General features: G+C 36.6%; 3 protein-coding genes across 4 annotated transcripts in view; 2 read left to right on the top strand and 1 right to left on the bottom strand.

Annotated features, from left to right (window-relative positions):
- Positions 1–1,550: 1,550 nt before the first annotated feature.
- RB195_007566 (uncharacterized protein) lies at positions 1,551–4,256 on the top strand (the record flags this gene model as incomplete). Its single annotated transcript, XM_064181265.1, has 8 exons — positions 1,551–1,652; positions 1,721–1,795; positions 1,855–1,968; positions 2,052–2,198; positions 3,417–3,483; positions 3,581–3,756; positions 3,966–4,090; positions 4,151–4,256. The coding sequence occupies 8 exons, from the start codon at positions 1,551–1,553 to the stop codon at positions 4,254–4,256; spliced, it is 912 nt and encodes a 303-aa protein (XP_064038071.1).
- Positions 4,257–6,537: 2,281 nt separating this feature from the next.
- RB195_007567 (uncharacterized protein) lies at positions 6,538–9,694 on the top strand (the record flags this gene model as incomplete). Of its 2 annotated transcripts, none has more annotated exons than XM_064181267.1 (3): positions 6,538–6,563; positions 8,393–8,529; positions 9,651–9,694. In XM_064181267.1, 3 exons carry the CDS (start codon positions 6,538–6,540, stop codon positions 9,692–9,694), a joined length of 207 nt encoding a protein of 68 aa, XP_064038072.1. The 2 variants fall into 2 exon arrangements, with proteins under 2 accessions (XP_064038072.1, XP_064038073.1); XM_064181266.1 differs by lacking the exon at positions 6,538–6,563 and adding an exon at positions 8,201–8,253.
- Positions 9,695–11,461: 1,767 nt separating this feature from the next.
- RB195_007568 (uncharacterized protein) overlaps positions 11,462–22,666 on the bottom strand; it is a gene marked incomplete at both ends in the record, with an annotated part of 35,761 nt that continues 24,556 nt past the window's right edge. Inside the window, 6 exons of the mRNA XM_064181268.1 lie at positions 11,462–11,586; positions 12,889–13,015; positions 13,085–13,238; positions 13,375–13,553; positions 17,500–17,601; positions 17,793–17,873. Coding sequence (XP_064038074.1) covers positions 11,462–11,586; positions 12,889–13,015; positions 13,085–13,238; positions 13,375–13,553; positions 17,500–17,601; positions 17,793–17,873 — 768 coding nt within the window. The remainder of the gene's footprint in view (positions 11,587–12,888; positions 13,016–13,084; positions 13,239–13,374; positions 13,554–17,499; positions 17,602–17,792; positions 17,874–22,666) is intronic.

Raw genomic sequence — 22,666 nt, forward strand, 5'->3', positions numbered from 1 at the left:
AATTAACGGAAATCTAGATCAAATTCCGAACAAAACAAGGACCTCACAAATTTGTGAACAACCAAAGAAACAGCTAAAGAAAAGAATAAAGCACGGATGTGGATTCAGCAGAAATCTCTGGCCAATACAGTTGATATAATTCAGGAAAGAAAAGTTCCGGAATCAGTTTGAACAAAGTTCTGGACGAAGCTGTCCAGATCTTTGTCCAGGACGACTCACAGTGCTCCATCCTGAACAAAGATCTGGACAGCTTACACCATAAAAAGTAAGTGGAGCTCAACTGAAAAGAATATATGTTGTACAAATAAATATTCCCTCTCACATGTGAATTTGATGAGATTTTAGGGGATGGCGCCGGAATCGATTTGATGCGGACGTGACGATCTGATGACTAGCCTCACTCATCGAACCCCCTTAGATCAAAATCCATCGAAAATGACCTATCCTTTACAATCGGTAGCTATTTAAAGTGAAAACAGAATCACAAAGAGCTTGAAGTAAAACACTGTACGGTAACGTGACAGTAAAACACGCTACCGTACCTATTCAAGAAAGATTACCATAATTAAAGATTATCATAATCCAGAAAAAAAATCCAGCATTTTTTGAGCTCATATTTTGCAACTAATAGTCGAGACCCTTATAATTATATAATTGATTTAAAAATTATCCCGTGAGTATCGTTGAACTCCGGGAATGCTTAAAGGCATCACCCCAGGAATCTGGGGTGGTGCGGGTTTCAGGTGGGTTATGCCTATACGGGGTCGTAGATTATGGGGAAGAAGGGTGATTCCGTTCATTTCTTCCTAATTGCCGTAAAAAACGGCCCAGAATATCCGGTTTTAAGCGTTCCGGAGCGCTATTTTCTTCAACGACTTCGATTGGAGCGCGCCAGCGCCGCTGTTCACGCGCTGCATCTTCCGGCCCGTTTTTTACGGAAATTAAGAAGAAGTGGACGGAATCACCCCCCTCTCCATAATCTACTACCCCGTATACGAATACTTCACCTGAAATCCGTACCACCTCTGATTCGTGGGGTGATGCGCTTAAATCTGAAAATCCAGTTCCTGGAAAGGAACATTACATATTTCAACAACGGAGGTGGACAAAAACTGTTGTGGTAACTGGTTGTTCCAAGAAAATCGTTTTTTTCCCTTTCGAGATGGAATTTTCCTTCTATTCAACCAAATAATGAAATATGCACAACATGACATAAAGAGGTGGGGAGGAAAAGTTTCGGAATGCTTGGAATTTTTTTTTCTCTACAAAGAAGCCTATGTAATATTTCCTTGAACGTGAACTTCCTAATATGTGGTTCCAGAATTCACCTTGTTCTTCGGAGAAACTTGCCGAGATCCAATCAAACTATGCGATCTTGGATGGGTATCCGATAAACGTTCCCTTCGCTTCTTCCCCAGATATCAAACACCAAAAATATCGCGACCAGTTTGTTTCCACACGTGCTATTTTTTTCTTATTTTTCTCATATAGCAACTGATAATAATTTTTCATGAGAAAATTACTCCTCTTAGGCGCTGTAACGATCCATAATGTATGTGAACACATCCGCGTTGGCTCGGCAAATCCTGCTTGGATGTCTGTACACGGGTTTACTTATCCACGCCATATCCAAATATTTTGAGGCACTTGGTGTAAGTTGTTTTTGAACAAGACTAAAAAAAAATACGATCGATCGTATCGATTTTTTATTCACTTTCAGGATCGATCAGACTTCTTTAAAACATCCCTTAAATGTATTTCCTCGTATGTAGACGGGGAAACGAATCTTGGGAAGGTTTGTTTCGAATTTCTCCGGAATTTCCCCTCACACGTTTGAATCCTACTACTTTACAGCAATGGTATCAATTCCCTTACCTTGTAAATAAATGTGCACCACATAATCGACTACCCGTACATAGTTTCTCGAATACGGATGAATTGAAATATCATGTGATGCCGATAACACATGTAAGTTCTTCACAAAGTTGTTTATTGATAAACATCCACAGTGTTTTTTTTTAAATCTTAATTTTTTTTTTGCAAATTTAAAGGTCACAAATATGCGCGACTGTACGATTGTCTCATTGGGAATTGGTAAGGATGTTGAAGCAGAGAAATCGATGCATGCAGCTTTGCCGAATTGTCAATTTTTTGGCGCTGATCCTGTTAATGAAACAAATGCGGACATTTTTCCGGAGGTGAATTATTTTTATTTAATATTTTCTATAGTATATAATGTGAAAAGATGCTGTACCTGTAGTACTGTAGTCAAGATGAGCTTTGCAGTTACCTTCATAATTTTTGGGGTTGGTGTAGTGCAGTCGGTAAACGGTTCCGCTGTGAGTGCAGAATCGACCGCTGGTTCAAAACCGACCTGATGTCGACCAAACCTTTCATCCCTTCGTCGTATGTCGACATATTGGTGCCAGACTTTTTTGGAATGATAGAAACACTGACTTAATAGATCGCCTAGCCCCTGTAAAGGGGTAAGGTAAGCAAGGGCCCAGGAAGTAACTGTATAGGCTAGACACGGATTCGTAAACCTCAAACGATTCTGAATTGAAGTCGGAGGCAAGGGCGGAGGCGAATCCGCATAGGGAATGATCAACCCATTATTGTCTACTGTCTTTCATTTCATTCATGATTTAGACTTCATATTACTCGAAAATTCGAATTATCTGCCCCTGGATATTTCGACTTGTCTCGAAGATGTCGAATTATCCGGATTTATTCCTTCAAAATCAATGCATCTCATGGTAATAATATGGCTTCTACACTTATAATATCGACAAATAATAGCAGAAAAAAAGAATAATATCATAATAATCATGATAAAAGATAAAGGATAAAGTGTCTGGCGTTGATCAATCCGCTTGGGACCCGCCCCCACGTTCACTTCAATTCAGAATCAGTTGAGGTTTACGAACGTGTAACTGGCCCGTACAATGAATTGCCGTGACTAGCCGACAGGTCAGGTCACTGCCTTTATGCTCTCAGGTATCCAGACAAGTCTGGTACCAATTTATCCGGACCCCGGAGGGATGAAAGGCTTGGTGAGCACTAGGGCGGATTCGAACCATTGATCGATCGTGCAGACACAGTGGGACCTTTTACTGACTGCGCTACACCCGCCCCGATAGTAATAATATATTATAATAATAATAGTATAATAATATAGCATAGTATCAGTGAAATATTTGTTCATAAGAAAGGAGAAAAAAGAAAAGCTATCTGGATAAAACGTCCCATATAACCTCAACATAACTTGTTGTGTCATACTGGATACGTAAGCCAATTTCTTTTTTTTTAACTTTTAGAATGTACCCTTTAAGAAGTGGAAAACTCTTTGACAAATGAATAATTTATTTATTGAGAAACCAGCATCAAATTGTAGCATCTAAAGCATCTGATTACAGGTGGGGAAATTCTACAACTTAGCGGTTGGCGCAAAAAATGGCACCTTTCGATCGTATATTTTGGAAGGTAAGTAAGAAATATGGTAATTCCCATTAATTCCATAATTATTTTCTTTGTACTTTTACTTTTTACATGTTTCTCTGTTTGAGTACAAGAATTTTAGATATCTATCGTTACCAGGATGTGAAATACGTCGATATTGCAACATTTCTGCGAACGTATGTGAAAAGAACAGTGATCGATCAGATAATGATCGATATCGAACATGCTGAATATCCGATGTTGCCGTTTTTAGTTCAAACCGGACAGCTTGCACGTGATGGTATTGTGATATGTCAGGTAGGATGTGATAGTAGGATGTTTTTTTCTTTTTCTGGAAGAAAATATATATGTATAAATAAATATGTAAATATAAATAAATAAATGTAAATAAATGAATAAATAATAAAAATAAATAAAAAAATAAAAAATAAAATAAATGAATAAATAAATGTAAATAACATGTATTTATAAATATATGTATGTATTTTGTTTTTATTTTTTTTTAGATGAATATCGAAATACATCGACCAAATGTGGAACAATTACAACAATTCTTCACATTTTATAAACAATTACTAAAAGAAGAACAATGGACATTTATGAGTGCATCCGGAATTATAGGGCATTTAAGGTGGATTGCTTCGATGAGAGATTTCTCCATTTAACTAGTAAATATTTGTATATTGTTTAGGTTATTCATGATCAATCACGGTAGTCAGGAATGTCATGATCGATATATCGGTGAAATCTACGATGGAGATTTGCTTACACGTCAAATATCAGGAAATGTGATTTAATGAGACGAATAAAATCTTTATTTTTTTTCTAGTGTGGAAATATGTAGTGGTAAAATGTTGCTGTAAGGTGTTCACTTCATATATAATTTTCATATAAGTAAATTTATAAAATGAGCGATAGGCATTGATTTGAAATTGGCCGATAAATAAAATATTAAATAAAATGAGTGATTTACTGAAAAGAATAAAATCTTTAATTTTTCAGCATGGAAATAGTGCTAAAACTGATATTAGCTGCTCACTTCACATAATTTTTATATAGGTAAACTCATAAAATAATTCAGGAAATGATTTGAAATTGGAACGCACACGAGAGTATTCTTTGACGCGAATCCGTGTGTTTTTCGTCTTTTTTCCGTCACTCTCCTCAATTTGATCTCTATTGTAGAAGGTGGACATTAATAGATTTGCATGAGAGAGCTTTATCGACTGCGTATAATTAGAAATCTTGAAAAATCCCAATAAGAAACTTTTTAGGAAGTTACTTTTGTCTACACATTAACAAGACTTAGCCCCGGATAACTGCACCCCAGGAATATATGATTTTTAACGTGGAGTATATTGGTCAAGGAAATTGGCGGGTATGGCGCAGTCGGTTAGAGGTCCGTTGCGGCCACACGGTCGAGGGTTCGAAACCGCCCTAGTGCAAACCAAGCCTTTCATCTTTCCGTTGTCGATAAATTGCTGTCAGACTTGTCCGGCAGAATAAAAACACTAATTTAATCATTGGTTGGCTCCGCAAGTCATTGTATTGCCATTGCTGACCACGTTCCAAAACCTCAACATCTACAAATTACAGTAAAACGCGTTAGCACATCCCAAGTGGATTGATACGCCAGTGAATTTGTCTTTTTTATATTGTCTGAAAAGTAAAATGATCGTTACAAATTCGTACTGTAAACAATAGGTGCCATATTTGGACGCTTGGTTGAAGTGTTTTCAAAAAATCTCTAATTACTTCGAGATATTTGCTTTCCATTTGACAGTTAAAACACCGTGAGGGAATTGCACCGCACTCTAGAACGTCATTAAACTCCAAGGGACTACCTATTCACCTAAACCTAGGAATGAGTAAAAAAAAATAATGATAAAAACATAAATAGCAATGAGAAGCCTTAACGCGTTGGTCTTTAGCGTTGGTCTTTAAAGACTGCATATCACGAATCTGATTGGATGTGGTGAGGGAATCAGCAGTAAAACTTGAAGATGAGGTTGCAATTTGCGAGATCTGAGGTGGTTCCGCTCATCTTTCCCCCAATCGTCGTAAAGAAGGAGTGGAGCCTTTTTTGCGGCGATTTCAGTTTCTGCCCGCCACCCTTGTGCATTTTGCACGCGCCGCACCGGCGTGCGAGCGGTCGAAAATCAATGAGGTCTCCTCACCAATACATTCAGGTAAAACCAATGAATAGGCTGTTGAGAGTACCGAAGCGTGTCCATAAAGAAGCGTTCTTATACACCGTCGTAGGAATTAAAGCTGTCTACATGACCTTTTTTTTACGACAATTAGGGAAAGATAAGTGCAGCTACCACGAATCTGGTAATCTACAGCCCCGTCTCCGGCTTTTCCGGACTCTCACACCATTCGTGATATGCTACCTTTAACTCAGGACCGTTTGAGGTTCCTGAGCGCATGTGTGGCCTACACAATGACTTGTCGGAATCAACGGATGTGTTTTTATCCTCCCAGAAAAGTCTGATACCTATATAAAAGCGACCCTGGAGGTATGAAAAGCTTGGTTGACATTAGGCCGGTTTCGAATCAGCAATCCTGCAGTCTCAGCCGAACCTCCTGCCAATTGCGCGACGCCCGCTCTTCCAATTATAAGGATAAAAGGATAAACTTTCTGATGTTAACCAATCCGCTTGGGATGCGCCCCACGTTCACTTCAATTCAGAATCGTTTGATGTTCACGAACGTGTAACTGGCCCATACAATGACTTGTGGTGGCTAGCCGAAGGGTCACGTCAGTGTTTTTATCCTCCCGGGCACGTCTGGTACCAATTTATCGACCTCGAAGGGATGAATGGCTTGGTGAGCACTACGGCGGATTCGAACCTCCGATCGATCGCTCGTGCAGGAAGCGGAACCTCTAACCGCTACACTACACCCGCCCTCTTCCACTGATAACGGTGATGAATTCAAGGGATTCTCTTCTCACCTACTTATCAGCAAATACCATGCACATGATCTTACGTACCTGAAATAATAAACATATTTTGTGGAATGTGATAAGCGACAACGTTCTTCTTTGTTCATTTTGTGGGTACATTTTGCCTACGAATGGTGGATTTCACACCGTGTATAATGTAAGCTGTTACTTAATTTCTATTGAAGGTACAACTTAGTATTGGATCATCTCATAAGTAATACGATATTCTACATTTCCTTCAATTTTCATAGATAAAATAAACAGAAGTTCTTTCAATTTGGAATATGCTCTCACTCATTTTTTATAAAATCCTTACGTTTTGCTCGGTTGAAATTTGGAAGTCCTTTTGCAGAATTCACTATTCCATGACGAAAAATACTCCTCATTTGCAGTTGAAAAAAAAACAACACTATTCATGCGATGATCCAGAACACTACAATAATATTAAAGGCATCACCCCACGAATCTGAGGTTGTACTATTATATTTATTGTATTTCAAGTGGAGTATCCGTATACGGTATAGCAGATTATGGAGATTCCATCCATTTCTTCCCAACTGTAGCAAAAAACGTCCCGGAAGATGCGGCGCTTGCACAAGGCTGGCGCGCTCCAGTCGAACTCCCTATAGAAAAAAGTGCGTCAGAATGCCCGAAGCCGTATCGTCCGGGCAGTTTTTTACGGCAATTAGGAAGAAATGGACGGAATCACCCCGCTCTCCATAATCTACTCTTCCGTATACGAATACTCCACCTGAAATCCGTACCACCTCAGATTCGTGGAGTGATGTCATTAAATAAAGTGATTAATAAGAATATATTATAATTATAATGAAGATCAAAATACCACAGAAAACAAATTCTATTTCTAATTCGATTCAGAAATAAGAATAATAGGTACTTAATAATAATAACCAATATATTATTACAATATAATAAATAATTAGTAATATTATCACCACTTGGTTACAGATCCGTAACCAGACCGAGGTCGACGTTTCGAAACCGTTCTAGTGCAGACTAAGCCTTTTACCAATACGGGATGGATTGATACGCCAGCGACTTTACAACCCTAATTTAATTTTATCCTTTGTCCTTTCTAATTAATAATATTTAATATATTTTATTATTAAATAATCAATAAATGATGACCATTTTAGATTATAGAATTCTTGCTGAATGCATTCTGTATTTGGTTTCTGTATTATATCTTGTGTTATTATAATACTTATTATTTATTTATTATCGCTATTATTCTTATTCTTATTATTATTATTATTATTATTATTATTATTATTATTATTACTATTATTCTTATCCTTATTATTATTATGTTTATTCTCGTTTATATCCAGCACAAATTTGTCATACATACTTCACTTCTTTGATTCATTCAATAAAATTTGGAACCGTTAAAGGTAAACCTAGATTCTTCTATAAATACAAAACACGCAATAATTACTCAAAAAGATAGTAAAAAGAGACAGTTCCTACATATTTGGTCGCTTGCGCCCTCTCATCTTTCCTCTCTATAAATCTTTTTTTTTTTAAATAATTTTTCTAAAAATATAAAATTTTATAGTTTATAAATCTTTACTATATTATTAATTTTTATAATATAAATACAATCTCTTTCTAATAATATGAATAATGGTATAATTTTATTTTTATAAAATTTTTACAATATAATTTTTTTCGTAATTCTAAAGTCTAGAAGTTTATGAGTTGAAATTTGCTCAAATATTCAACCTAGAATCCCTAGGGTTTCTTTTTTTTTGCTATTTCGTTTAAGATGAAATGAAAAGTAAACAGAATAACGCTCCGGTGTCTCAGACAAAAACCTTGGTAAGGTAAGTACCCGGTCTACGATAGAATAAGCCTAAAAGAGGAGAGAAGAACTTTTCCGTTTCCAAATCCATAACACACTTCCTTTGAAACCAAAGACGATGGAATAAATTGTCGCAAAAAATAATGCAGAGATTTTTCCAGAGATAATGCATACGATCCAAGAGGTATTGGTTTCATATGTGTGTTTTTTGTTTCACTTTGTGTGATCATTGGAAACGCATTTTATTTGATCACTTCTGCAAGAAATAAATCGAAAGACACTCGAAGAGAAAGGCCTCGTAAGTCCTTTGAAATATAAAATATGATCTAAGATTTTAAAATAAAGAAAGGATTGAATAAATAATAATATAATAAAAAATATCAAAGGCTTAAATTGTAGAACACTATGAGAATTTTTTCCCTGATAATTTTAATATTTCTGATACATCAGGAAGATCCTGAAGTTCTAAAAGCTCTTTTTTTTGCTCTCTCCAACATCTTCATTCTTTAATTCATTCCCCACTTTACCTATTCCTTTTTTTGCACAGGAAATTTATGAATTATTAAAATTTAAGGAAATAATAAAAATTTAAATAATTAAATTAAGTTAAATATCAATTAAATCAGAAATTAAATGATTAATTTTTAAAATTTATGACATCTATTTTAAAGGCATCACCCCATGAATTTGAGGTGGTACGGATTTCAGGTGGAGTATTTGTATATGGGATAGTAGATTATACAGAGGGAGGTGATTCCGTGATTTCTTCCTAATTTCCCTTAAAAAAACAGTCCGGAAGATGCGGCGTGTGCACACTATTGGCGCGCTCCAATCGAACTCGTTGTAGAAGATAGCGCCCCGAAACGCTTAAAGCCGTATCTTCCGAGCCGTTTTTTTACGGCAATTGGGAAGAAGGAATCATCCCCTCTCCTTAATCTACTCTCCCGTATACGAATACTCCACCTGATATCCGTACCACCTCAGATTCGTGGGGTGATGCTTTTAAACGAAGTTAGCCATGGACTGACAAATAATGTGTAGAACAGAGTGATGGGAGAAGAAAAGGATGAGGATGACGGTCCCTAAAATCCTATGGATAGGTCCGCTTTAATTTTTGCGTGAAGATGAATACTTTTTTGCTATCCTCGTCTTTTTTTTTTTGCTTTACAATGTTTTTCTGATGAGTTTTTGTTCAAAATGTGTCAAATTGTTTAAACAAAAGAAACGGAACAAAAATAACTAAGTTAAACAATTCACTGATAGCAACAATGATAGCGCTCCGTTTGTCAAGCGGACTTACCTATGGGATTTTAGGGTAGGTAATTTTTTTTTGCCCACAGAATAATATTAAAAGTATCTCAAGAAATGATGATCTACTTACATACTTGAGATTTTAGATTTTTCAAGCAACTTTTATAGTTCTGGATTCGAACGAAGCGGATCAAAAAGAAAAGTCAAAGTGAAATCATGGAAAAATGCTGTTAAATATCAAGTCTATTTCATCGATCCATGTATAAATAGTGAAAAATTCGCCTCGATTTCGTGAATTTCATGCAGAAAATGACGGATCGTAGACGCTAAAGCCGTCTACACTCCAACGAACTAATAAAAAAATAGTACACCAAAAAACAGTAACAATAACATGAATGATAATGAAAATTAGCGGGCCGGGTGTGGTGCAGTCGGTAAGAGGTTCGACCGTGACTGCACAATCTATGTATGGTTCGAAACCACCCAATGCACCAACTAGGTCACTAATTCCTCGGGGGTCGATAAATTGGTGTAAGACTTGTTAATAACGAAAAAAAAACACTAACTTGACTAGCTGCTCGCCATTCCTTTACCAAATTATTGTAGGCTCCGGATATCATCACAGTCTCACATATTATATTCATAAACCTCAAAGGATCCTGAGGATTAAAGGCAGCATACCACGAATCTGGGGTGGTACGGACTTCAGGTGGAGTATCCGTATATGGGGTCGTAGATTATGGAGACGGAGGTGGTTCCGCTCATCTCTCCCTGAATCACTGCAAGCAGCCGGCCCCTGAATGCTGTTTTGTACGATGCCTTCTATTTCAGCGCGCCATCCTTGCACGCGTAGCGTCCCTTACTGCCAATCGGGGCAGTCCGAATTGATTTTCGACGAATCGCGGGGCGGAGGCGGCGCGAGAGGTGGAGCATTGCAATAGATGGCGTCGTACAAAACAGCATTCTGGAGACGGTTGTTTGCAGTGATGCAGGGAGAGATAAGCGGAACTACCCCCTTCTCCATAATCTACGACCCCGTATACGGATACTTCATCTGAAATCCGTACCACCCCGGATTCGTGGTATGCTGCCTTTAACGCAGAGTACGTAGTAATAATAACAGTAATAATAATAATAATAATAATAATAATAATAATAATAATAATAATAATAATAATAATAATAATAATAATAATAATAATAATAATAATAATAATAATAATAATAATAATAATAATAATAACCACATGAAAGAGGACTGCTACATCTGATATCTCTCACAGCGGAAGAAATAAGAGAAGTTCACGGAAATGAACAAAAATTAAAAAAAAAACAAATTGACTGATCCTAGTGATTTCAAATTCAGAATTTTTAACATCTGCAGACTGGAAATTCGGGATTTTTCTCGGTACGTGATCGATGCGGACGGACAACTGACATAAACTAAATGACAAATAAAAATAAACTGATTGACATTATTTATTTATGCCAAGATAAAATGAGTATCATCAGTCACCGAACATCACATACGAAAGTTAATTTTCTCGAATTTCATCTTTTAACGCTTGAAGGATTCCAATGTCAGCAGGGGACTAATATTACAATTGTATAGTTACAAATGGCTTAATGGGAAACAAATTCCTCCTCAAAACCCGGCAGTGTAGAAATAGAAAAGGCGAATAACATACAAAAAAAGAGAGAGAGAGAGAGAGAAGAGTTCAAATAATATCTAGAGGTGTTCAGGAATATTGGAAGATTTTGTGTGCAGATCAAACGAATAGATTCTTTTTACCGAAAGCAATTGAGCACTCATTTTGAAAAAAAAAGAAACGTAACTCCGGTATTTTTAAGGACATTTGCTTGAGCCATACATAGCGTCCATAGCGCTATAATTTGTCCTGATCGCGTACGAAACGAATATTCACTGTTTGGAGTTACGCCGGAAGAAGAAGAGAAGCACGGTGCACGTTTGTAGGAAGTTAGTAAATTAATTCCTCTCTTGTTTGTGTCTCCTGCTTTCGATTTGGATCCAAAAATGGGAGATCCTTCGGGTCTTGCGGTGATGCTGGTTGACCGTTACGTGGAAGAAGAGTGGCACGAGGTACTGTAAGAGCACATTTTTGTTAGGGACAAGCAGACATGGTCAAGTAATTTTCATTCCCAAAATCCTAAAAAAAAACAGAATTAATTCCTAAAAAGTTTTGAGTAAGTTTTATTTGCACCAAGGGTAGATTTCTCTCTCTCGGTGTTCCTGAGACGAAAGGAAAGGCCTCACGTCCACAGTACAACGTGGACTCGAATATCAATACATCCTCGAGGACAAATTCGATCTTTAGGATGCAGTTAGAAATTCCGTAAATTGTCAAATGTATCATAAAGGCCAATTTGCACAGAATAGATCGGTTTTTTCCCTACAACGAATAGAAACGGTGCTGATGAATCACGCGCCTAAGAGAATCCAGAATCTTCGTGACTGCTTGTAAAAACTTCACTATGTAACGCACCGGAACATCTTAGTCTGAGTCCATATTTGCTACAAAATCTATTATAATTATGAAATTTTTTTTTCGGATATCTACCAGAATAAAAATCTAAATTATTATATGATAAATTATTCATATTTGCTGCAAAATCATTTCTCCGACTCTATCTGATGCTATGTGTCTCAAAAAAAAAACTGTGTACTGTAATATCGGAATGAAAATCAACCGAGACCGTAGCTAACTGCAACTTATAGCTGTATGGAAGCGGATGTCGGGTATCCACCAGAATAATCGTATTTTTTCGTCTTAGATGCTCAGTCGTCTCAACAGTTCTGAACTGAACTCTTAGTATTTGTTTATTTTGTAGATAGAGTGTGATGTAAATGTCAAATCATGGGAATGCACGTCTTACATTTCCGAGTGGGCGTGTCGTTTGATCACATACCAATCAAAGCCGTCCATTTTGAAATAATCATTGCAAAAAAGACTTACTTACTGTTTATAATACTCTCAAAATGAATACCTAACTCATTAAATTTCTTCTTCGTATTAGAACTTGTATCTAAATATATATATCCATTATGAGTAATTCATTAATGAAGTTGTGACCGACTGTAGCGCAGTCGGTAAGAGGTTCCGCTGTGTCTGCACGATCGATCGGAGGTTCGACTCCGCCCCAGTGCTCACCAAGCCTTTCATCCCTCCGAGCTTCGGATAAATTGGTACTAGACGTGTCTGGGAGGATAAAAACACCGACTTAACCCGTCGGCTAGCCCCCGCAAGTCATTGTAAAGGCCATTTACGCGTTCCTGAACCTCAAATGACTCTGAGTTGAAGTGTACGTTGTGGCGGATCCCAAGCGGATTGATTAACGCAAGACACCGTATCGTTTATCCTTTTAATTAGTGAAGATAAATGCATACTTGTTCCATAAAGTTCCGTAGGTGGTAACATCATTGGAGGTGTTACTTGTGGAGGCGCGTATACGCCACCGGGAGCAGAATACTCGGATCCAGGAGCACGTCGCAAAGAGCCGGGCTCACTGCGTGTCTGTACACAAGAAGAATATATGTTATGAATCTTTTTAAAAATTTTAAAAAAAGCATGGATATCGCTTACATGAGGCTTCTTCATAGTCGGTGTTTCAAGATTTACCGCATGTCTAAATGTGGATGTAGGTGTAACTGGAACGCTTGCACCTGGTGGTGGAGGATACGGTAGAGGACTACCAGAATATGGTGTTGAGTAGATCTGATCGGGTAATAGTGGACGTCTAGAGAAGAAGGGATTATTTAGTCTTAACTTAAAATTAATGCCCGCAAATTCTAAGTTAAATAGTCTAAGTAATGCCTTATTAAATAAATAAATAAGTAAGGTAAATAAATAAGTAATTCGCAGAAAAAACCTACCCAGGTGGTGTGACAACGTAAAGCGGCTCCACTGTCTTATATGATGGTAGAGTATTTACGTGATAAACATCCTTGTTACGTTTCGCACAACAACAACAAAATCTCGCCAAAAACATCGACAGTAATATACCGGTAATGCATAGTACGATCAGAACGGCAACAATAAGACCAATAATTGGCTGAAAATCCATTATTAACCAGAATTTTTTTTATATTCAGTTAGTTAAGGATAAAGATTAGCTATAGGGCGCTCTCTCTACGGTTGTCGTCACTTTTCAAAGCACTAGTTTCTTTTTTTCTTTCTTTTTCCCCTTTTTTTTCTTTCTTTTCCAGAAACCAGAAACTCTCGGGATGATCAATTTCCACGAGGTATAATATCGAGGGATTGTTGATGGTGCATAATTTATCATTGGAGCGCAGTTAATTACAGGATGGTGATGGGAATTCAATTTCTAAGCAGCTTCGCACTAGTTTCTTTTTTTCTTTTTTTTTCTCTTTTTTCTTCCTTTTGAATCCAGAAACTCTCAGGAAGATCGCTTTCCTTAAGGTATAATATCAAGGGATTGTTGATGGCGCATAATTTATCATTAGAGCGGAGTTAATTACAGGATGGTGATGGGAATTCAATTTCTAAGCAACTTGTTCTACTTGTTGTAGATAAAAAAGATCCCTAGAGGAATCCTGAGAGAAAAAATAAACGAAAATATCATCGAATTGCCCTAAAACTTCAAAAAAAAAAGAGAAAACTTTAACTAGTCGAATTGGGAATTTTTCGTATTTTTAGTTTTTTTAGAGGTATACTTTTTTTGGTTATTATTTATTAAGGCTTTAAATTATTGTGTGGATCAATGATGACTTTGTTGTTATTGTTAAGTTCAGTCCCATTACAGCGTTTTTGTGCTCACCTAATCAATTGTTATCAAATTCACCAACTGAACACCTTTATTGAACTGATTGGTAATGAATCGACTGGTGAGCGCAAAATAAACCGAATCACCTTTATTTAAACGCATTTTCCCCTCGGCTCGTAACGGAATCTCTAATTTACATTTTCGCTTAACCTTGTGGTCATCTTACGGTCGTAAATTAAGAGCATCGGCGTTTGTGTTGTAGTGTTTGACATGCGACAAGGTCGTCCACCACGTCGGTTAGCTGATCGCATCCCGATAACAGGATGAAACGAACGTATAACGTACAGGAAAAAAAAAGCCGCGAAAATTCTCCTCTGTATCTGTATTTTGTAGATGTAATCTCGTACAGAGAACTCGAATATGCTAACTTAGCTGGATGAGTTATTACTTTTTTTTATTAAAGAACTAAAGGAGTACTGAAAAGAAATCAGCTCTGTACTACATATGATCTCCGCATTGCAAATAATAAATAAAAGAAAAGTTAATCTTGTCTCGCCGCTCATAACTGCCATTTTCTTCATTTTTTCATGGACGAGTTTTCATGTTATCGCAATGGTAAGTGACCCTATGGTCCCATTCTCGGTCCGAGGCTCTACTAAAAGCCAAACATTTTAGTGAATCCTAGTGAACTCGTATTAAAGGCATCACCCCACGAATCTGAGATGGATTCTACGGATTTCAGGAGGAGTATTCGTACACGGGATCGTAAATAGATTATGGAGAGATGGGTGATTCCGTCCATTTCTTCCTAATTGCCGTAAAAAACGGCCCCGAAGATACGTCGTCGAGCGTTCCGGCGCGCTATTTTCTACAACGAGTTCGATTGGAGCACGCCAGACTTGTGCACGCGCCGCACCTTCCCGGCCGTTTTTTTTCAGGGAAATTAGGAAGAAATGGACGGAATCACCCCCTTCTCCATAATCTCCTGTGCCGAATTTTATTATATCTATTTTGTTGTATTATTTTATTATTATTTTATTTATTATCTATATTCGAATACTCCACCTGAAATTCGTACCACTTCAGATTCGTGGGGTGATGCCTTTAAGTTGGAAGGCGCCCCCGTTCCTTCATTTTTGGGGATGCATTCACTCGAATGTTTTTCGCTCACTGTCCTAGTCATTATTCAATGAGTTCTAAGATTAGATCTTTCTTTAAAAGATTAATGAGGCGCGATTCCTCAACATCAGAGGACATCGCTGCGAAGGAGTGAAGCAAACGTGAACTTTGAAGGTCTCTGCAGTCTTATAACACCTATTTTAATTTATTTTAGCTTTTTGCAAAAATGCACCAACAGATGTGATCAGCGGAAGGAAATGAGACAGTGAGAGCGAAAAAATGTTGCTATATACTTGAAAGGCGCAAAAATGCATTTACGCAAAAAACTGTTCCAAAAAAAGAGTTCCATTAAAGGCATCACCCCACGAATCTGAGGTGGTGCAGATTTCGGGTGGGGTACTCGTATACAGGATGGGAGACTACGGAGAGTGGGGTGATTCCGTCAATTTCTTCCTAATTGCCGTAAAAAACGGCCCGGAAGATACGGCTTCATTCGTTTTGGCGCACCATTTTGTACTGAGGTTCGATTGGAGCGCGCCAGTCTTGTGGCGCCGCATCTTCCGGCGTTTTTACGCAATTAGCAAGAATGGACGGAATCACCCCCTCTCCGTGTCTCCATCCGTTACGATCTCCCCTAACTCCCCTGTTATGTGTGCCTTTAAGAAGGGGACATTTGGTAGCAAAACGAGATAGCGATAAACAGGAATTTTTCTTTAGAATTCATTCAGAATCAGAATTTAAGAATCACACTACAGTAACAAGTTTCAAAGAAAAAAATCTCGAAAACTAAAGAAATATATAAAAGACTTCTTGTACAGCCTTTACAACCCTCTACATGTTCCATTACAATATTTATCTCTCAAAAATTACAATATAATTTTTAACCTCACCACGAGTACTCAAATTCATTTCTAGCCTATACTTACAAAATAAATCGAGTTGAAATAAAAATTATAGTGGAAGTGGATGACTAAAAATTACTACTTAAATACTACTTAATACTTAAATTACTTAATAATAAAAATTACGACAAAAAAAAACAGTAAGCATTATTTACTCCAATGATAGAAAGAAAATGCAGAAAACTCGTTCGATCACGGCGGAAATGGGACGAGTTTTCCACACCTCCTTTCTATCAGTAAAAATCCTAATTTGTTTTTGAAAGATTTTCTACGGTACGGTTTGCCTTTGTTAGAAACCCAAGTAAACGATAAACGAACAGATTTAAATCGATCCTAACGAAGATCCTAAACCGTAAAACCATTTTATTTGTCAACGTCTATTTTCTTATCACTTTTTTTAAAAAAACCAGAATCACCTAGACGACACCAGCGATGATTTGAAACGAGACAGCAATAAATAGGAATTTTTCTTTAACTCCAGTACACAATAGTAAACAATTTAAATAATAAATAAATAAAAATAAAGATAATTAGTAAATAACAACGAATAAATATAATAATATAAGTAATAATAGATATATCGGAATAGAACGGCTGACTATTCATCATTAAACTATTATGACGGAGTACAACTCGTCCAAACCACAACTCGTACTTCTTGGCTGGAATTAAGGAAGATCTACTGCGAATCCGAACGCATAAAACCATTTTGTTTGTCAACGTCTATTTTCTTATCACTTAAAAAAACTAGAATCACCTGTTAGATAGCATAGTGATGGTTCCTAGTTATGCTAAGGTCTTCTTAGTTACAAAAGTCCGATAATTTGATTAGGTACGTCGTGTCAACTCGTCCAGAAGTGCCAATTTGTAGACAGTGTGTTGTTTTAGAGCAAACGAAAGAAAAACTCTGGACTTCATTGGATTAAATATATTAAATTGGGTCTAGAAACACTGGACTTAAATATTAATCTCATGTTTTCCTAAAAAAAAAGAGAGAAAACCTGGAAGTCGATTGAAAATTGAAATGTGCTCCTAAAGAGATTCTGCCTACTGTCGTTTAACCGAATGAAATGAGAAATTTTATTGATTTTATTGATTTTATCATGCCCTATTCGCCTGAGTATGGGAGTTGTGGATTTTCTCCTCGATTAAAATGATTCGGAATATCTGGTAGCATTAATGGGACCTACACTATGACGACGCTAATTGGAATAGAAAACAAAATGAAAAAAAAACGATGTATGCCCTCTTACCAGCCACGACTCCGCTCTTTGTACAGGATTTGAGACAACATCCTTATAATTGCTTAGTAAAAATTGCAATGCTAAGGTATTGTCAGCGTCTGAGCCCTGTGCCTGTAAAATAAGTGTTAAAAATTTGCAAAGTATTGGAAACAAAAAGAAGGAAAAGCATCCAGAAAATAACCGTAAGACGTGTATTTCTTGCGCTTTGAACAGTTTGTGATTTACAGTCATTGGAGAAATGTCAGCTTTCTTTCTTTTTTCCCCTTTTTTTTCCTTTTTTCCTGAAACTTACAGAAATTTACCTTAGATGCGAGGTCGTGCAATTTCTCCATATCCTCGTCGGTTAGCAATACGAAAGAGTCGCCGCCACGAAATGTGGCCAACTGAAATGAGCTCAGATAAGTTGAAATTTTCTTCTTATACATAATCCGCTCTATTGCGAATTTCTTGCCTCAGAGACAATGAATTTACGTGGACTATTTTAAAAAACACAAATTCATATCTTTTTTTCTGAACGGGAATAATAAAATTCAAAAAAATACGGAGTTTTGTTGAGGTGCAGCCTGATTGATTGCCAATACATACTGCTAGTATCTCATAAATATGCACATTTCCTGCGTAATATTCCCGATGAAAACTGGTCCCCATTGTTTTATATGTGCAATTACACCACTTATTCGGAATTCTACGCGGTTACAAAAGAGGTTTTTCGTTGCTCAAAAATTTAGAAAAGTTGCAAAACTGGTAGCAGCAGATTTTTTCAAAACAGATAGCAGAGGTTGAATGAATTTTGTATACTGACATAAAATAGGAGCAAAGTAAAGAATAAACGATCTGTGAACGCCTGCGATAATGTTCCCCATAAATCATTTAAAGACAATTTTTATGTTTTTCCAAATTTTTGCAAAATTGTTAGTTTTTAAAAGTGAAAAAGGCGCAATAAAACCAAATTTATAAAATTTATTTACAGCAATTATAGAATTTATAGGATTTAATTTTAAGGGATGAGGTTAAGAAATTCGCTGTTAAATTAATAAGGATTAAATTACGTTAATAATGAAGTGGATACGTAGCATTGCCTAAACATAAGCGTTTTTAGAAGAGAAAAAATCCAGAATTTCAAAAGTGACTACGAAAATCATCTACAGCATAGGTTTGGTTGATCACAGCCGGTTTCTCAGTGTGATAGTTGATGATGAAAACGGAAACGTTGGATGAAATGTTCAACAGCAGTGAGGGAAAAAAGACGGAAGAACAGGTTTTTCTCTTCTTTCTTTCGACTGATAGACACCTGACAATGATATCTTGCCAGTGTCAGTTGTCAATATAGAAAATTTTTAAATTCTTTACTTTCGTCAAAAATTCCCCATGTTAAATTTTAATCGAATTGTTTTGAGGCTATACTAATGACTTTTCCGCAATGTAAAACATGTTTATTGATTGTTAACCGTGTCGTAAAGAAGGCGTGTTTTTTTCGTGTTCAATGAAGCGGGAAATTTTCGTCGATAACATATCGAAATCGCACACAACATGTAACTAAAGAAACCGGTTCCTTTGATAACCGAGTCGACCATGAGAACAGTCATTTCTCAATGACTGATGATATGTGGAACTGTGGAATTAAGTTTCTCGTGATGCTGCCAGAATAAACCGTGTTCTGTTTGAACAATGACTATCAATTCGAGCAAACGCGCTAACAAAGACGAATTCCACAATGATGGTTACATTGTGAAAGCAATATTAAGCGGTCATAACTTATATCTATAAGCACTTCTGAAAAGATGAAAAAAAATCTGGATCTGTTGTTTTTTTCATTTAAGCAAGAGTCGTTTTTTTTTCTTTAGCGCACTCTGTTCGCTATCTTTAAAATATTTTCTCTCTTCCTCACCTACCAGATAGAGAGATAGAGTTATTGTTTTGAAATGAGGAAAAAAATCTGGATATGATCCTTTTTTAAACAACAATGGTGTTTTTTTTTTGTGCTTTACATTATTGTTGTTATTATTTTTATTATTTTGTTCTTACTATTTTTTTATTGTTATTATTTTGCTTTACCTTATTCGCCATCTTTAAACACCTTCTATTTCTTTCTTATTTATCGGATAGAGAGATAGAATTAATCCTAATTTAATCAATCAAAAAGATGGAAAAAAATCTGGATTTGGTTTTTTTTTTCAAACAAGAGGGGGTTATTTTCTTTAGTGCACTTTATTCGCTATCTTTGAAATCTTTTTCTCTCTTCCTTACTTACCAGATAGAGAGATAGATTAAGCCTTTTGAAAAGTGAAAAAAATATCTGGATCTGGTTGTTTTTAAATAAGAATCTTTTTTTTTGTAGTACACTTTATTCGCTATCTTTGAAATCCTTTTTCCCCTTCTTTACTTACTAGATAGAGAGTAAGAATTACTGTTTTGAAGAGAGGAAAAATCTGGATCTGGTGGTTTTATTTGAAAAAAAAATGTTTTTTTTTACAGTCCACCAGCTTTGATTCGTTACCCGCCAGCTTTCATTAACCTTAAAAGTATGTAAAATACATAAAACATCTGTGAGAACTAGTTCACGGTTCCGCTATTGCGTACCTCATGTAGAGGGAAAAAAATTTCTTATAAGTCCAGCGACAAAAAGGTGTTGCTTAAGCAAATATTTTAAAATTATTGACAAAAATTGATAACTGAAAACGAGTCGAGCACGGCGCTTTAATCGGATTGAAAAAATTCCCGAAAAAAGTTTGTTAAGTGCTCTTAGAGGGCAGGATAGGGGAAAATGCATATCTCAGGCACGTGGACCTTTTTTTTCCTACTAATTATAACCCTTGTATTTGCAGTATCATAGTAAGAAATGAGATGGTATATAAAAGAAAACATCTGGAGGGTTAAAGAAAATCACAACTGGAATGCTGAAAGCCATTTGATGGGTGGCGGGCGATAGCTGGTCACAAACGTGAGACCACTTTTTCCCCGTAAAAAGAAACAGGATTACAAGCTACGCAGATAGTAACTTTGTAAGATTTGGATTAAAAAAAAACAAAAGTTAGAAAGGATCTAATTGATGCTTTGACACTACTTTTGAGAAAACTCTTTAGAAGTGTTTATGGGACTGTTCAGCCAGATGCTTACTCTAAAAACAACTTGCACAAAAACTGGACTAATAATCCAATTTATAGTCTCGTTGGAGGACCATTAATTTGTTGAAATTTAGCTATTTGGGTGGAGCTCTCAAATCAGATTAATAAATTATTATCATTATTATTATTATTAATATTATTATTATTGGTATTATTAATAGTGTTTTTATTATAAAGGATGAAGTTTCTGGCGTTAATCAATCCGCCTGGGACCCGCCACCACGTTCACTTCAATTCAGAATTGTTTGAGGTTGAGGAACGTGTATCTAGCCCATACAATGATTTGCGGGGGCTAGCCGCTGTGTCAAAGCAGTGTTTTTATCCTCCCGGACAAGCCTGGTCCTAATTTATCGACCTCGAAAGAATGAAGGTCTTGGTGAGCACTCGGGCGGATTCGAACCTCCAATCGATTGTGTAGGCAACGGAACTTCCTGCCTACTGCGCTACACCGCAACCGGTTGGACTTTCTGCTGCTGTGGCTAGTAATTATTATTATTATTATTATTACTATTATTATTTTATTATTATTATTATTATTCGCCATACATTCTAACGGAAATTTGCTCTGCTCGAATTGCCATGCGCTGCGGTCGCACGGGTAAACATAAGTGATATCGATTGTCGCCGCTCTTCCTACGCATCAGTCAGGCATTCCGATTCATGCATCGAACGCTCTGTTCACTGTAAGCTGATTTGACACGCTTGGCCCGAATCCTATGCGGCTCACTAGTTCAGTTACATTGCCTAATAAGTGAAATACAATTACAAGGATCATGCGTACCACAAATATGTGACTGAATATGAGGTAGTTCTCTTAAACTCAAAAGAAGGATGGGTTCGAAGTTAAGAGACATCCACATCAAAAAAAGGTATTTTTGAAATGAAAAAAGTAATTTAAAGGTAGAATTGGTCAAATATCAAAATGTGAATTATGAAACGGTCCAAAATAGATATTTATACAGTCGAATCAAGAAACAAAACATATTCGCTTGAGACTCTTAGTTTGGTTTGAGTTCGTAAGGCTCAGGAACTCTAAAAGAGGCTACACAAGCATCGTAGTAAATTAAGTCAGTGAAGCAGACGAATACTCAACGAAGTTGTTCAAGTTTATATCCTTGAGATTTTTCAATCGATCATAAATGTCATTACAACATTCCATTCGATATTACTTGAGAAAAAAAGGAAAAAGGAGGTCAGGAATGTTCCGCACGTAGTGGTTTTTTTCTTTCTGAACGCATTTTTATACTTAATCTTGACCTTTACGCCATCGTTGTAGCCGTGTATAGAAAAAAAAGTGCGTCAGAAGAATTTAGAAGGAAAGCTTACGAACGCTCTATTAACTGATCCGTTGTTTTCAAAGCCATTTATTACTTAAAAAAAAAGAAAGAGCGGCCAATGTGGAACACGGGACATTCCAGTAAAATCGTGTTGATCTCCGGTGATTCGGAGCCAATCGTGGAATGTGAAGCCGAAGCGAGAGAAAAAATTATGATGTGGGTGAATTTGGAGTGAACGTGGTAAGAAATTTCCAGAATTAAAGTGGAGAAGTACGATAAGCTGCTCATGCTCGAATCGATGAGCCATGTTGAAATGAAACAGATTTCGGATAGCGGTCATATTTATTCGCCACGTTCAAAGCCAGTTTGTCGAGTTTTTCTGTTGCAGTAACGATTAAATTAGGCGAATGTATTGGAAGGTGTGTGAAGCGTTTTTTTTTCTCTCCTCGTTCCGAACAAAAGCTGAATACAATGTGATTCTCTTGGTTACTGTAACTTTCAGGAATTTCTATAGGACCTAGAGTCACATAAATTCGAGGTATGGTATTGTTGAAAATTTTCCACAACATTTACTGATTCGAATTATGAATGATTGAAAAATGCTGAAGATAAAATTCCATTGAATCATCCTTTCAGAGCAAGTAAGATTTATGGATATTTGGTCTCGCAGACTCGTAGGAGACACTTCCAGATTTCCAAACCTCTCGCATCACCCCACGAACCTGGAGTGGTACGGATTTCCGGTGGAGTACTCCTATAAGGGGTCGTAGATTA

This window comes from Necator americanus, chromosome I (assembly GCF_031761385.1).
Source record: "Necator americanus strain Aroian chromosome I, whole genome shotgun sequence".
In the NCBI taxonomy this organism is placed as follows: Eukaryota; Metazoa; Nematoda; class Chromadorea; order Rhabditida; family Ancylostomatidae; genus Necator; species Necator americanus.